The sequence below is a fragment of the Hordeum vulgare genome, chromosome 2H, assembly GCF_904849725.1.
Source record: "Hordeum vulgare subsp. vulgare chromosome 2H, MorexV3_pseudomolecules_assembly, whole genome shotgun sequence".
In the NCBI taxonomy this organism is placed as follows: Eukaryota; Viridiplantae; Streptophyta; class Magnoliopsida; order Poales; family Poaceae; genus Hordeum; species Hordeum vulgare.
Genome location: NC_058519.1, coordinates 578,555,762 through 578,568,283, shown reverse-complemented (window position 1 = coordinate 578,568,283; position 12,522 = coordinate 578,555,762). Strand labels below are relative to the sequence as shown.

At 46.6% G+C, this 12,522-nt stretch overlaps 2 protein-coding genes across 2 annotated transcripts; one reads left to right on the top strand and one right to left on the bottom strand.

Annotated features, from left to right (window-relative positions):
• The first annotated feature begins 3,252 nt into the window (after positions 1–3,252).
• Positions 3,253–9,548, top strand: LOC123427418 (expansin-A10). Its single transcript, XM_045111461.1, has 3 exons — positions 3,253–3,541; positions 3,842–4,157; positions 8,852–9,548. The coding sequence occupies exons 1-3, from the start codon at positions 3,388–3,390 to the stop codon at positions 9,159–9,161; spliced, it is 780 nt and encodes a 259-aa protein (XP_044967396.1). The 5' UTR covers positions 3,253–3,387; the 3' UTR covers positions 9,162–9,548.
• A 475-nt stretch (positions 9,549–10,023) lies between these two features.
• Positions 10,024–10,572, bottom strand: LOC123427417 (histone H4). Its single transcript, XM_045111460.1, has one exon. The coding sequence runs from the start codon at positions 10,495–10,497 to the stop codon at positions 10,186–10,188; it is 312 nt and encodes a 103-aa protein (XP_044967395.1). The 5' UTR covers positions 10,498–10,572; the 3' UTR covers positions 10,024–10,185.
• Positions 10,573–12,522: the final 1,950 nt, after the last annotated feature.

Genomic DNA, 12,522 nt, shown 5'->3' with positions numbered 1-12,522 from the left:
AAAAATGTTCATAATTTTGAGAACAAGGTTGGTGAAAACAATAAAAGTCCAGGATTTTGAAAAAAAGTTTGTGTGTTATTTTTTGAGTGCAATTGAAAAAAATGTTTGCTAATTCGAAAAATGTTCATGCATTTCAAGAAATGTCCTAAAATTTTAAAGACATAATATGATCAGCACCATTGGAGATTATAATTGTTTTTCTCTCGTTGCAACGCACGGGTCCTTTTGCTAGTATTAATAAAGCAAATAGTGCTTCTTCCGTACGTCATCCAAATTGCCCTTAAAGTTGACTAAAATTATCCACCAATGCCACCTATAAGTCATAAAAAACGTTTCAAACAGAAAAATCTCCGGACTGGGCCGGCCCATGTAGCCACCTACTATATTACGCTCTCGGCGTTGAAAAAAGATGCAGCACACCTGTTTGGACCGGCCCATGCGTGGGCGCCTGTTTCTTTAGTTTGGTTTTTATATTTTCCTTTTCGGTTCCATTTTGTTTTTCTACTTTAAATAGTTTAGAACTTCAAACAACTTTTCCCAATTTTAAGAAACTGAGAATTTCAAAATGAAATATTCAAAAAAACATTTCTTTTTAGAATTCAAACACTACTCAGGAGTTTTGAAAAATGTTTGTATAGAAAAAATGTTTAAACGTTGAGAAAATGTCCATAAAATAAAGAAGTCAACGATTTTAAACAAAAGTCCGTGTAAAAATCTTAAAAACAGTTCGTGACTCCGTTTTTAGTCCCATTTTTTTTTTCATTTTTCTGTTCCATTTTTTAGTTTAAATAATTTAGAACTTCGGAAAACTTTTGCAATTTATAAAACTGGGAATTTTGAAATAAAAGTTCGAAGAAAATATAAAATGTTTGTGAATTCAAAAAATGCTCAGGATTTTGTAAAAATATTCGCATATTCAGAAAAATGTTCATAATTTTGAGAACAATGTTGGTGAAAACAATAAAAGTCCATGATTTTGAAAAAAAGTTTGTGTGTTATTTTTTGAGTGCAATTGAAAAAAATGTTCATGCATTTTAAGAAATGTCCTAAAATTTTAAAGACATGATATAATCAGCGTCATTGGAGATTATAACTGTTTTTCTCCAATGACGCTGATTATATCATGTCTTTAAAATTTTAGGACATTTCTTAAATGATGTACGCACGGGTCCTTTTGCTAATAGAGTACGTAATGAGCCAACAGGTGGGCACATTCACTCGATCTTACTACATCCGAAATGCAATGTACAGAACCCTAATGCCAGATCCTTTGACCATCTTCTGAGTAGAAATTAATATACTCCCATCTCAATCTTATCGTCCCATGCACCGGCATTTCCCCTTATCGCCTGCATAACGGCGTGTGCGCGAGTGCGCGAGTTGACCGCGGACGGGCAACTTGGATCCATCGCCTGCTCTGCTCGTGCTCGGGTTCGACTCCCGATCGAAATTCAAAAATGGGAAAGCGCCAGTGGCGCTGCAGCCCATGTTATTACAATCCATCTGGGGCTTGCGTTTCCCGTCGAGTCCCATCCCCAACGCCGCAAGGAGACAGGAAAGGGAGGGCGCCACGCCACCTCACATGCACGGAGCACGTCACGGGCAGCCACCGCCCGCTGTAGTAATACCAAAACCTTTGTGCTCCCCGCGTTCAAGAGCCAGGGCGGAAAGAACGTGCCGCAACATCATTTCACGAAGGAATCGAAGGAGAAAAGAAGCGCAAGCTACCGACACGGAGGCGGAGCTGCTGCCATGTGTTCCATGGCTCCCACTATGTCGACAGTGCACCACCTAGTATGGTCGGACGTGTACCGGCCCGAGTGAGACCACCGAGCCGACGAGCTGTCGACCGTCACAACTGTTTCAAGCATCAGCAGCAGCTGACCACCGATCCGTTTAAAAAGAAAAACTCTTGTTGAAGATAAGAGTCGGTTAGAGCATCTACACCGGCACCTCAAACCCTCGTCGAACGTCACTGCAGTCCATCCGGTCATTACCCGGTCACAAAAATCAGATCGAGACAGTCTTCTTAAACCGGCCTTAAAAGTCCGGGCTGATCGGCACTTTATTTTTAGTCCAAATATATGGGGAGTCCGAACGTGTCCGGACACGCCTATTTGGTCCATCTATTCCACATATATTCGTCCTCGTCCGTTTGCCGGATCAAACCTTAACCACTTCACTTCACTCTTATTTACTCTCATCCGCCACCCAAGCTCACATCTGACATGGCTGGCAGCGGATCCGAGTCCTTCACCTCCAGATTCATCGACCACGAGCTCGTCCCACGCGGCCGAGAGGAGGAGATGATCGTCCGGCTTGCGCTCCGTCGCTCCCGGGAGGCAGCCGCACGACGATGCTGCTCGGACTAGCAACGTCGGAAATTCATTGCGTCCATGCAACCGGTGGTTGGATCCGGTGTTGCTGCCTCACCGAAGGTGGTGCGGTCCGCCTGGCGTCCGAACGCCGTGGCGGAAGCGCAACCCCTCCGTTGACATGTCGAGCACGAAGCATGGCCGACCTCAGACGATGTCATGGCGCGGCGTGCCCAGTGGGCGAGGCAGCGGGCACGGAATGCGACGGAGGTCATCGCGGCGACGGATGTTGGAGAGGCGGAGTCACATTCTGCGACGCTCCGTAGGATGCAGCACTGCAGTCGACGCAACCGGGTCGTGGTGGACGTCAGCTCCTCCCGTGAAGGATCCATCATCGACCTCACATCAACTCGCACCGTTCGAGATATGGGCTTCGACGAGGAAAAATAGGGCATGAGAGACGGCGGGAGCTCGACTACCATGAGCCAGCTAGTGTCTCATGTCCTACTCTACCTCGTCGACGATTGGACCGACACTATGAGTAGCGCAGCCAATCATCGAACATAGACACGACGGAGCCGAACAAGCTCGGCTTAGTACTAGTTTTACGTTGCAGGTAATAGTATGAATTTAGAAATTTTAATTTAAAATATTTAAATATAGACTGTATTATTTAAGATGTAATCGGTTAATGTTCACCCACGCGCGTGTGCATGAGTGTGATGGGTCGGATTTGAGGTGTGCTGCTGTAGATGCTCTTAGCTTGGCCATTTCGCCGAAACGAGAAGCTGCGGTGCAGCATGAAAGGAAACCAAACAAAGGAGCAAATACACTTTTTCCCCGCAAGAAAAAGGAATAAATAAATCAAAAGCTGGAGCACTCGAGAAGAAAACCTGCACTAAAAATATGCCCGTGCGCACATGTATAAAGGCAAAGAAGGCACCAGAGCCTGCAAATTACTCCACATCTCCTCTCAAGCACTGAAGCGCAGCTCCTCTTTCACACTCTCCCCCGCCTCACTTCACCGAGGCGCACGGACGAAAAGCTGCTTGCTGGCTGCTGGGAGCGAGCCATGGCTCCCCCGCTCCTCCTCGTCCTCTTCCTCCTCCTCCTCCCCGCCATCGCCGCCGGCCACCAGCACCCCTCCTCCTACGGCTCCTCCGCGCTCTCCGAATGGCGCAACGCCAAGTCCTCCTACTTCGCCGCCGACCCCGGCGACGCCATCGGTAAGCACGAACAAACCTCGCTCGCCTAGCCCTCCGTCCGTCATGGCAGCAGTCCAAGAAACGAATCCACCAAACCGTCCTTGCGCTCTTGCCAAAATTCATCCCATCCATGCTGCGGGCATTAATTAGCTTTCCTCTTCCGGTACGTTGCCGCCAACGGAATTTCCACGAACCGCACGCTCGGTTACCGGAGCTTTCCGCTTCGTACTGCAGTTGGTTCTTGCAATCCTGGCGGCCATGGACGTGCGCGCGGAACTGATCTGCGCTTTCTTGTTTTGTGGGGATGCGTGCGGGGTGCAGGTGGCGCGTGCGGGTTCGGGGATCTGGGGAAGCACGGGTACGGGATGGCGACGGTGGGGCTGAGCACGGCGCTGTTCGAGCGCGGCGCCGCCTGCGGCGGCTGCTACGAGGTCAAGTGCGTGGAGGACCTCAAGTACTGCCTCCCCGGCACCTCCATCGTCGTCACGGCCACCAACTTCTGCCCGCCCAACTACGGCTTCCCCGCCGACGCCGGCGGCGTCTGCAACCCGCCCAACCACCACTTCCTCCTGCCCATCCAGGCGTTCGAGAAGATTGCGCTCTGGAAGGCCGGCGTCATGCCCATCCAGTACCGCCGGTAATGCTCCATTCTCGCCTGCATTCGATCTCACTCTAGTACTTGTACTTTGCACTCCATGTTCGGCTAGATCTAAGGCTAAAGTCTCCTCGGTTTTCCTGATTCCATTTGTGTGGGGCTGGAAAAGTGCTTGCCAAGCTAGAATCGCATTGGTTTGCGCAATGTGGGATCTCAAAAAAGCTGAATTGCAAGTGTCCGTTGGTGAGGAAAGTATGGAGGGGATCAAGGGGACCCTCTTCCACTGTGGTGAAGTGCAAGTTATGTTTGTTATGATTTGAATTGAGGTGGTTTTATCTGCTGTCCTCGCCCTTTTATTATGCTCTATAATGTGGCTTCCCTTAACTAACAAGGAGTACAAAGATGCATAGAACCAAGTATAAATGTACTAATTTGGTTCGGTGTTTGGGTTAGGAGGAAAGCACCTGTGTGCTTTTCGATGCAGCATCGAGCCATTGACTATCCAGAGTATCACATGCCTGATTTGCGTGATGCTGGATTTGCATCAATGATACTCCCTCCGTTCCTAAATATAAGTCTTTTTAGAGGTTTTACTAACGGACCACATACGGATGTATATAGACATACTTTAGAGTATAGATTAACTAATTTTACTCCGTATGTAGTCACTTAGTGAAATCTCTTAAAAGACTTATATTTAGGAACGGAGGGAGTAGTACTGTAACAGAGCATGGTTCAGTATTTGCTTCCTATTCATTAGTGTAAGCATGAGACTTCCGTGCCTCCTACAGTTAATATATGTTTGGTTGGAATCAAAACAACACTATCATCTCGACGATGATGATACAACTTGTGATAACTAGTGGTATCATTCTATCCTGTGCTCAAATGTAAGGGTTTTTTATTCTGCGATTAATGGCGGTCTTAAGGTTACTAGAGTGCAGAACCAATATGATGAGCTATGATAACTCATATGAAGAAATGAATTAGAAATATAGAGTATAAAGAAACTAAGCACCTCCTATCTGAGTGATTATCCTGGGTTTCATGGATAGCTGAGGAATTCTGGGAAATGTGGAGTTTATTGACAGTTTTTTTTTTTGAAAAGGAGGTTAAAAACCCCGGCCTCTACATCAATCGATGCATATAGCCATCTTTATTTATTATTCAACATAGGTCTAACAAGAACATACATCAAGCCATCCGAGGTCATCACTCACACCTACAAAACTCGATAATGTGGAGTGTTCTCACTCCCCATATCTAAAACCGGTGCCATCGACGATACATCCACATAACGTATCGGAACCCACAACCGGTGCGGCAGACCTAAAACGTACACCACATGCACACGTTTTAGACGCCATCATCATCATCGAGCCGCTGACTCATCTTCAGGAGAGAGATCTGCATCATCCTTCCGAGTCCGTCCATCCGTCGACGCCACCACAACGCCCAACGGCGCCACCGCCCCGTGCTCGTTCGTCCAGATACGAAGATTCTGGAAGATCTGTCGTGCGTAACACCTGTCGACCAGGCATGACTTGACATCTCCACCGAAAGCTCCGTGCAAGACAAACCTGCTCCATCTCCTGCCTCTATCTTCCAGCTCTGCTCAACAAACGATGCTTTCAAGAGAGAAAACGAGACCACAGTATCGCCATCGTCTGATCCGGAAGACCAGATCCTAGGGTTTTCCCAGAGGAGCACAAGTCGGTCGACAGTAGTTACATGACGATGCCTTCATCAAGATAATGACGCCAGTACGCCGCGCCGCCATCGCCTGTCATCGGCTCGGTTCCCACCGGCACTATGTCTTCCCGACTTGCAGCTGGAACTAAATGGTGGATCTCGAGATCTGACCATCCGACCTAAGGCCGACCACCTCCGACGGAGGAGATGGCCACCACCACCTGCGGCACCGGCAAAATCAGATCTTACCGGAGGCGTCGCCGACCAGTCAAGCGTGGCCACATCCCCTCCTGATTTGTCCTCCCCACGAAGCTGCCGGAGCAGCAGCGAACCGCCGGGAAAAACAAAGACCGAAGGCGATCTTGCGTTGTCGGTCCCTCTAGACCGTGGGACTGCAACCTAGATCCCGCCGTCCCCATCATCGGCGGCGTCCGGGCTTAGCCGGCGCACGTCTCTGGGGACGGCGAGGTGGAGGAGAGGGAGGAGGGGGCGGCGGCCGGGGCGTTGGGGTTGGCCCCCTGATCGCCTTGGAGGGAGCGATACGAGGGAGCCCTGGATAGCCCAACGCACGCTTCAATCTTTGAATTATCTTGTTGACAGTTGGTGCTTAAAAAATATAGTATTGACTACTGTAAGGGCTGGTTGAACCATATTAATGGAGAGGCGGCAAGAAAAAATTCGGAACTTCTAGAGTTGTTGATCTACACCGTTGCACAAGTACTCTCTCCGTCCAGGTGCATAGGGCACCTAAGACGTTGCACTGCGATTTAGGCGTGTGACGATTAGCCGTGATAACTCATGTGATCCGTACTGTAAAATCTTCGTCAGTTGTGCCTATTGATTACTAATCCTTTGCATGCAATTACAACTAACTTCTCACACCCATCGTTAATAAATTTAGGTGCTTAGTAAAAAATTAGCATGCATGCACAACCTAGGGACTAAAGGAAGTTGTGTACTCCCTCTGTCCAAGTGTATAGGGCATGCGCGTAGTTCTAGGTCGTTAATTTAACTATTTAAATATGTATTATATGTAACAAATAATATATCATTAGATTCATGTGAAGATGTAGTTTCTGAATATATATTTTTTATCGCATATAATATATATTTAGCTAGTTAAATTGATAACCTAGAACTACGCGCATGCCCTATACAGTTGGACGGAGGTAGTACCGAGGTATATAATCATAATGATTGATTGTGGGATTTAAAAGGTTGTACATAGAAAATGGGTTGAATGAGTGAAACGAGGTTGATTTAATTGTATCATGCCTTATACTTTTGGAAATCTTGAATTCTCTTAGCCGCCCTATGCACCCGGACAGAGGAAGTACCTAGCATCAAGAAGTTATTTGCTTTTACATGATGTGCCCTCCAGTACCCGGTGTCACCAAACTGGCCCTACAAATTGTAGTGGTGCATTAACTGGTGTTGTCCTTAATATTCCGTGTTTATGTTTGATATTTATGCCAGTTGGTAACTCCTTAGGCTCCTCTAAACAACTTCATTTATTTTCTTGATGGAAATTTAGTTGATTATTTGTACTGCTAAAATATCGTTCAACCAGAATAGGATATTGACTTGGCTGACTGCTTAATCATCTTACAATTACTCTTTTTTCGGTTTGTTATTAGTATTCAAGATCCAAACAGATTAGGATATGCAAATGGTAATATCTCACACTCAAATTTGGTAAATTGGCAAGCCCTATTCTGGTGTTGTTCATATCATAAAGTACATCTGGGCATGGGCAGCCCGGCCCGGCGACCCGGCCCGAAAAACCTGGGCCGGGTCGGGTTGGGCTTCGTGTTCAGGCCGGGTTGGGCTTCGTGTTCAGGCCGGGCTTGGGCTTCAAAATCGGGCCCAGGAAGCAGTTCGGGACGGGCCCGGTCTTACAAAAAATGTCGATTTACACGGAGGCCCAGCCCAGTATTCACCTTTTAAGTCCATTCGGGCCTGGTTCGGGCCTGAATTTGCGTTTTTTATTGTCGGACCATGCCAGGCCCGGGCTTGGGATTTCCAGTTCGGGCTTTGTAAAGCCCGGCCCGGCCCGGGATATGCCCAGGTTTATCATAAAGTTAGGAACCTGCATATATGCCATACTTAAAATGTGTAGCAGAGATCTATGATAACAGGTGCTTCTAGATGCTTTCATGAATGACAGGTTTAATAAAATGTGTCATTCATGTGCTTTCTTTATCGTCAAGATTTCATGTTTCATATGACTATTGGCCTTGAGGTAATTGGCAGGGATATCCATAAACTAAACTATGTTTCATTATTTCCTGCTGTGCTCTGCGACAAAACTATGTCAGACTTCAGATTCATCAGCTGCTACTTAGCTCCCTTTCTGTTAGCAAATACTAGTAGCGGTTAGCAGTATTTCCAAGAAAAGAATAAATGCATGCGTATGGTAGAGAACGAACCACTGTTTCATGGAACAGCAAAAATGCATGTCATCACTTATAAAGCTATTACACAAGTTATTTGCTTCTCAGGTATACATGAGGTGTCCCTTGGTAGCTGGTAACAATCAAACTGGCCCTACAAGTTATAGTGGCACATTGATTGTGGTTGTCCTAAATATTCTGTGTTTCTGTTGGATATTTATGCCGGTTGCCTGTTAGTAGCTCTTTGAGATCCTTTTTAAACAACATCATTTAATTACTTTTTCAGAGGAAACTATTGGTACTACTAAGACTGTCTTGAACAGAAACTTTTGATGGTGACATGATAGCTACCATTAATCATCTTAGCTTGTGCTTAAACTTCATTTCATTTGTTAGTGTTACTTGCCATTTCACATCTGTAAATTGGTGAAGTACTAATCCTGTGTCATTCAGAATAAAGTTAAAAACTTGCATAAATGCTAAACTGAAATAGGTGTTGTCTAATAGCTTGAAAAGTTGAGGTGCTTCTTTCAAATGGTTTTCTGAATGATGGATTTGCACAGCATTCTTCTACTAACATGTTAACCTGTCAGAAAAATAAATACGTTGGATTATTTGCTGAGATTGGCATGTTTGTTTTCTTATGAACAGCGTCAAGTGCCTTCGCGAAGGCGGCGTGCGGTTCTCAGTCTCTGGGAAGAGCTTCTTCTTCACAGTCCTAATCAGCAATGTCGGTGGCGCTGGTGATGTCAGATCAGTGAAGATCAAAGGAACAGACTCTGGCTGGCTCGACATGGGCCGCAACTGGGGCCAGATATGGCACATCAACTTAGATCTAACAGGGCAGCCGGTATCCTTTGAGCTCACCTCGAGTGATGGCACGACGATGACGAATTTTAACGTCGTGCCCAAGGATTGGGAGTTTGGCAAAACATACACCGGCAAGCAGTTCCTTCTCTAGAAAATTATTGATCGCGACTTACAATTTCTCAAAGAAGAAAAATCATCCTATGAGTTGGTTGTAGTACTGTATATCTTTCTGAGGAACAAGGTTATTATTAGGAAAGGAATATAATCTCTACTGTACATTCCTCTGAGGAACGAGCTGATTATTAGGACAAATATCAGTTTAGTGCAGAGCCTCAGATAGTTGTTCTACATACTACATGCGCTTGTAATTGTCGGATGTACTATTTTCAAATCTGATAGTTGCTCCAGAGGCTTGATGTATCATTCTGAAATGTTCTGATAGCTGCCCCAGTGTATCATTAAGAAACATTCTGATAGCTGCTCACATGCACGTTGTATCATTCAGGAATAGAAGGCCATATTTGGCTTTTTGATTTCATATTTGTATTGACTACAGTAGATTATTTGTAGCCCAACAATGAGCATTCAAGATTTCACATACAGCAGGGTCTATCTCTTCATATGAAATCTGCAGATATACAGAAGCGTCTAAGGGTCTACAGTATGTAAATCCGGAAGGTCTATCTCTTCTACAGATTGCAATGAGGGATAGTTATTCATTCAATTGCATTTCGGCAACAATTCAAATGTTCAATACTGGATCAATTGCTGTTCAGCTATCTGAACAAGGTAAACATTGATTCAGTCGGAGTGGTGTGAACACTCCAGTGAAACCAAACTAAATCAAAAGCCTGCATCTGTTCTTCAGGCAGCAACGAGTGGTAAATCGTTCATTCAATTGCATATCAGCTAAGTAAAACCAACAACACTTCAGCCAGAGACGACCTAGAATGAGAATGTAGCCAACATTAGAAAACCAAACACGAATTCAACACAGCGGTTGCACCTGGTCAGGATTCAGAACATAACTGGTTTCATTGACCGCAACAAGGTATTACAGCCAACTGAACATGGAACACAACAACGCACGCGAAATCAGTGGTACATCCCACCTACCACAGAGGACACCCGATACATTCGTACTACTGCTACTGCCGCCAGCGGAATCGGGGAACCTAGCCGCCGAAGCCGTAGAGGGTGCGGCCCTGGCGCTTGAGCGCGTAGACGACGTCCATGGCGGTGACGGTCTTGCGGCGGGCGTGCTCGGTGTAGGTGACGGCGTCGCGGATGACGTTCTCGAGGAAGATCTTGAGGACGCCGCGGGTCTCCTCGTAGATGAGGCCGGAGATGCGCTTCACACCGCCTCTCCTGGCCAGCCTCCGGATGGCCGGCTTGGTGATGCCCTGGATGTTGTCGCGGAGGACCTTCCGGTGGCGCTTGGCGCCGCCCTTGCCCAGCCCCTTGCCGCCCTTGCCGCGCCCAGACATCGCCGCTCCGCCTAGCTCCGAGAGAGGTGTGGTTGGGGGGAAGAGGAAGTGGTGCTGAAGCTTGTGGTGGGATTCAGGGTGGAGGCGGGTTTATATAGGCGGGATTTGGGAGGGAAGCGCGGGATTTGGGTGGATTTGGGGCGGGAGGACGGAGGCGCTTGCTGGGTCGATCCGTGGGAGGGGCGGGGTGGGACGTTGGATTGAAATTGGAGGGGTGGGATGGGGGCGCGGGTGCGAGGGGGGTGGCGCGGATCGATGACGTGGCTGCGGATGTGGGGATGGATTCGGAATTGGAGACTGTGGACTAGAGGAGCGCGGTGGATTGCAAGTGTCTGCTTTTTATTTTCAACTGTTGCACACGGTCAGTTGGCGAGGACACGCTTTGGAGCATGCGAGGACCAAAAAGTTACAGAAAAAAAACAGCCGTGATGGGCGAAGAACAAGTATAATAATGATCCGTTTTTATGGTAAAAATGTCTACGTTAGACATAGAGATAGTAATAGAGATAGTAATATTGGGCTTTTTATTTATTAGTTTGTCTTTGTATGTGTTACGTTATTCATACTATGAGTAACTAGCTGAGTTCGTCAATTTTCTTTCTTCTTATATTAATTATTTGGCACACCATATTTTTTGTTTAGATGGCATTTACGTTAATATCTATGTTATTTTTATTGTAGGTAGTCTCAAGGAGGAGGACGATCGAAAACACCCGCCTAGCTAACCCTAGCCGTCGCCCCAAAAAAGCTAGGGCTCCAATGCCTCCCGCCGGTGCCGTTGTTGGTCCGCCCCGTCTTCGGTGGCCTTAGGGCCATGGAGGTGGAGAGGATCTTGGCCCTTGCCGGTGGGAGGGCTCCATTGTTAGATCTTTCTTCAAATTTTGTTAGGGTTTGTATTCTGCTCAGGAAGACGAGATATCGCCTCTTTTATTGCACGCTCCAATTCATGTCAGCGACTCAAGGCCGAGCACCAGAAACTAGCTGGCCTACTACAACCTATGAAAGTACCTGAGTGGAAGTGGGACGAGATCGGCATGGATTTCATTGTCGGACTACCCCCAGTCCCGACATGGACACCATACCATATGGGTTATCCCTAATTTACTTACCAAAGTGGCCCATTTCATTCCAGTGAAGACCACCTACTCCACACACAAGGTAGCCAGGCTGTACCTAGCTCGTATTGTGTGCTTGCACGGAATTCTAAAGACCATAGTATCCGACTGAGGCACTAAGTTTACTTTGAGGTTTTGGGATTACTTACAGCAAGCCTTGGGAACACAGTTAGTGTTCAGTACAACATTATGGGGACCCCGACTTGTAGGTCGAGATCGCCGAATGTACGTGCTCAGTGATCCCACAGATCGATGATCGCTGAACACATAGAAACTAAATAACAAGAGTCTTACGTCCATACATATTGTTTGATACAAATAAGGACCATTGAGGTCAAGTCTTACATAGGTAGGGCCTTGAAAGCTAACACGCCAATCTTATCTAATAGTGGAAATCTTGGTTGAAAGTGTGAACACATGCCATCATCCTTATCCTACAAGCATTCTCACTGGGAAGCGTCCTAGCTCGCAGGAACGACAACAAGGTACTCTTCACCATCTCCAACTCTCTCTTACCTAGTCGATAAAATAATCAGTGGCAAGCCAATGAGTACTTTGAATGTACTTGCAAGAAATCCATGTTTGGAACAAGGCAATAATGAAGCATGATATAACAATGGTAGGCTATTTTTGCGGAAAGCGGATTTTTCCCTAGTGCAATATCATGATCAAATTCTCGTGCGTCGTGCATCACAAGGCTTAGCGGTAACCGAGTGAACAGGTTATAGATATCAATATCCCATCATGCCAAGTCACCTACTTAGCTCCAACATCATCTTTCCCATGTTCCCATCTTTTTGCTCATATCACCCCCCCCCCCTCCACACACACACACACACACTTGGTTTATGCAGAAACCGCTAGACGTAGTTTAAGCAGCACCACCCAACTGTCCTGGACCGTGCACATG

Excerpts from the sequence above, each read along its gene's own strand:
- LOC123427417 (XM_045111460.1), bottom strand. The coding sequence starts at position 10,497 with ATGTCTGGGCGCGGCAAGGGCGGCAAGGGGCTGGGCAAGGGCGGCGCC.
- LOC123427418 (XM_045111461.1), top strand. The coding sequence starts at position 3,388 with ATGGCTCCCCCGCTCCTCCTCGTCCTCTTCCTCCTCCTCCTCCCCGCC. Across the intron at positions 3,542-3,841 it reads CGACCCCGGCGACGCCATCG|GTGGCGCGTGCGGGTTCGGG; the intron begins GTAAGCACGAAC and ends TGCGGGGTGCAG. Across the intron at positions 4,158-8,851 it reads ATGCCCATCCAGTACCGCCG|CGTCAAGTGCCTTCGCGAAG; the intron begins GTAATGCTCCAT and ends TCTTATGAACAG.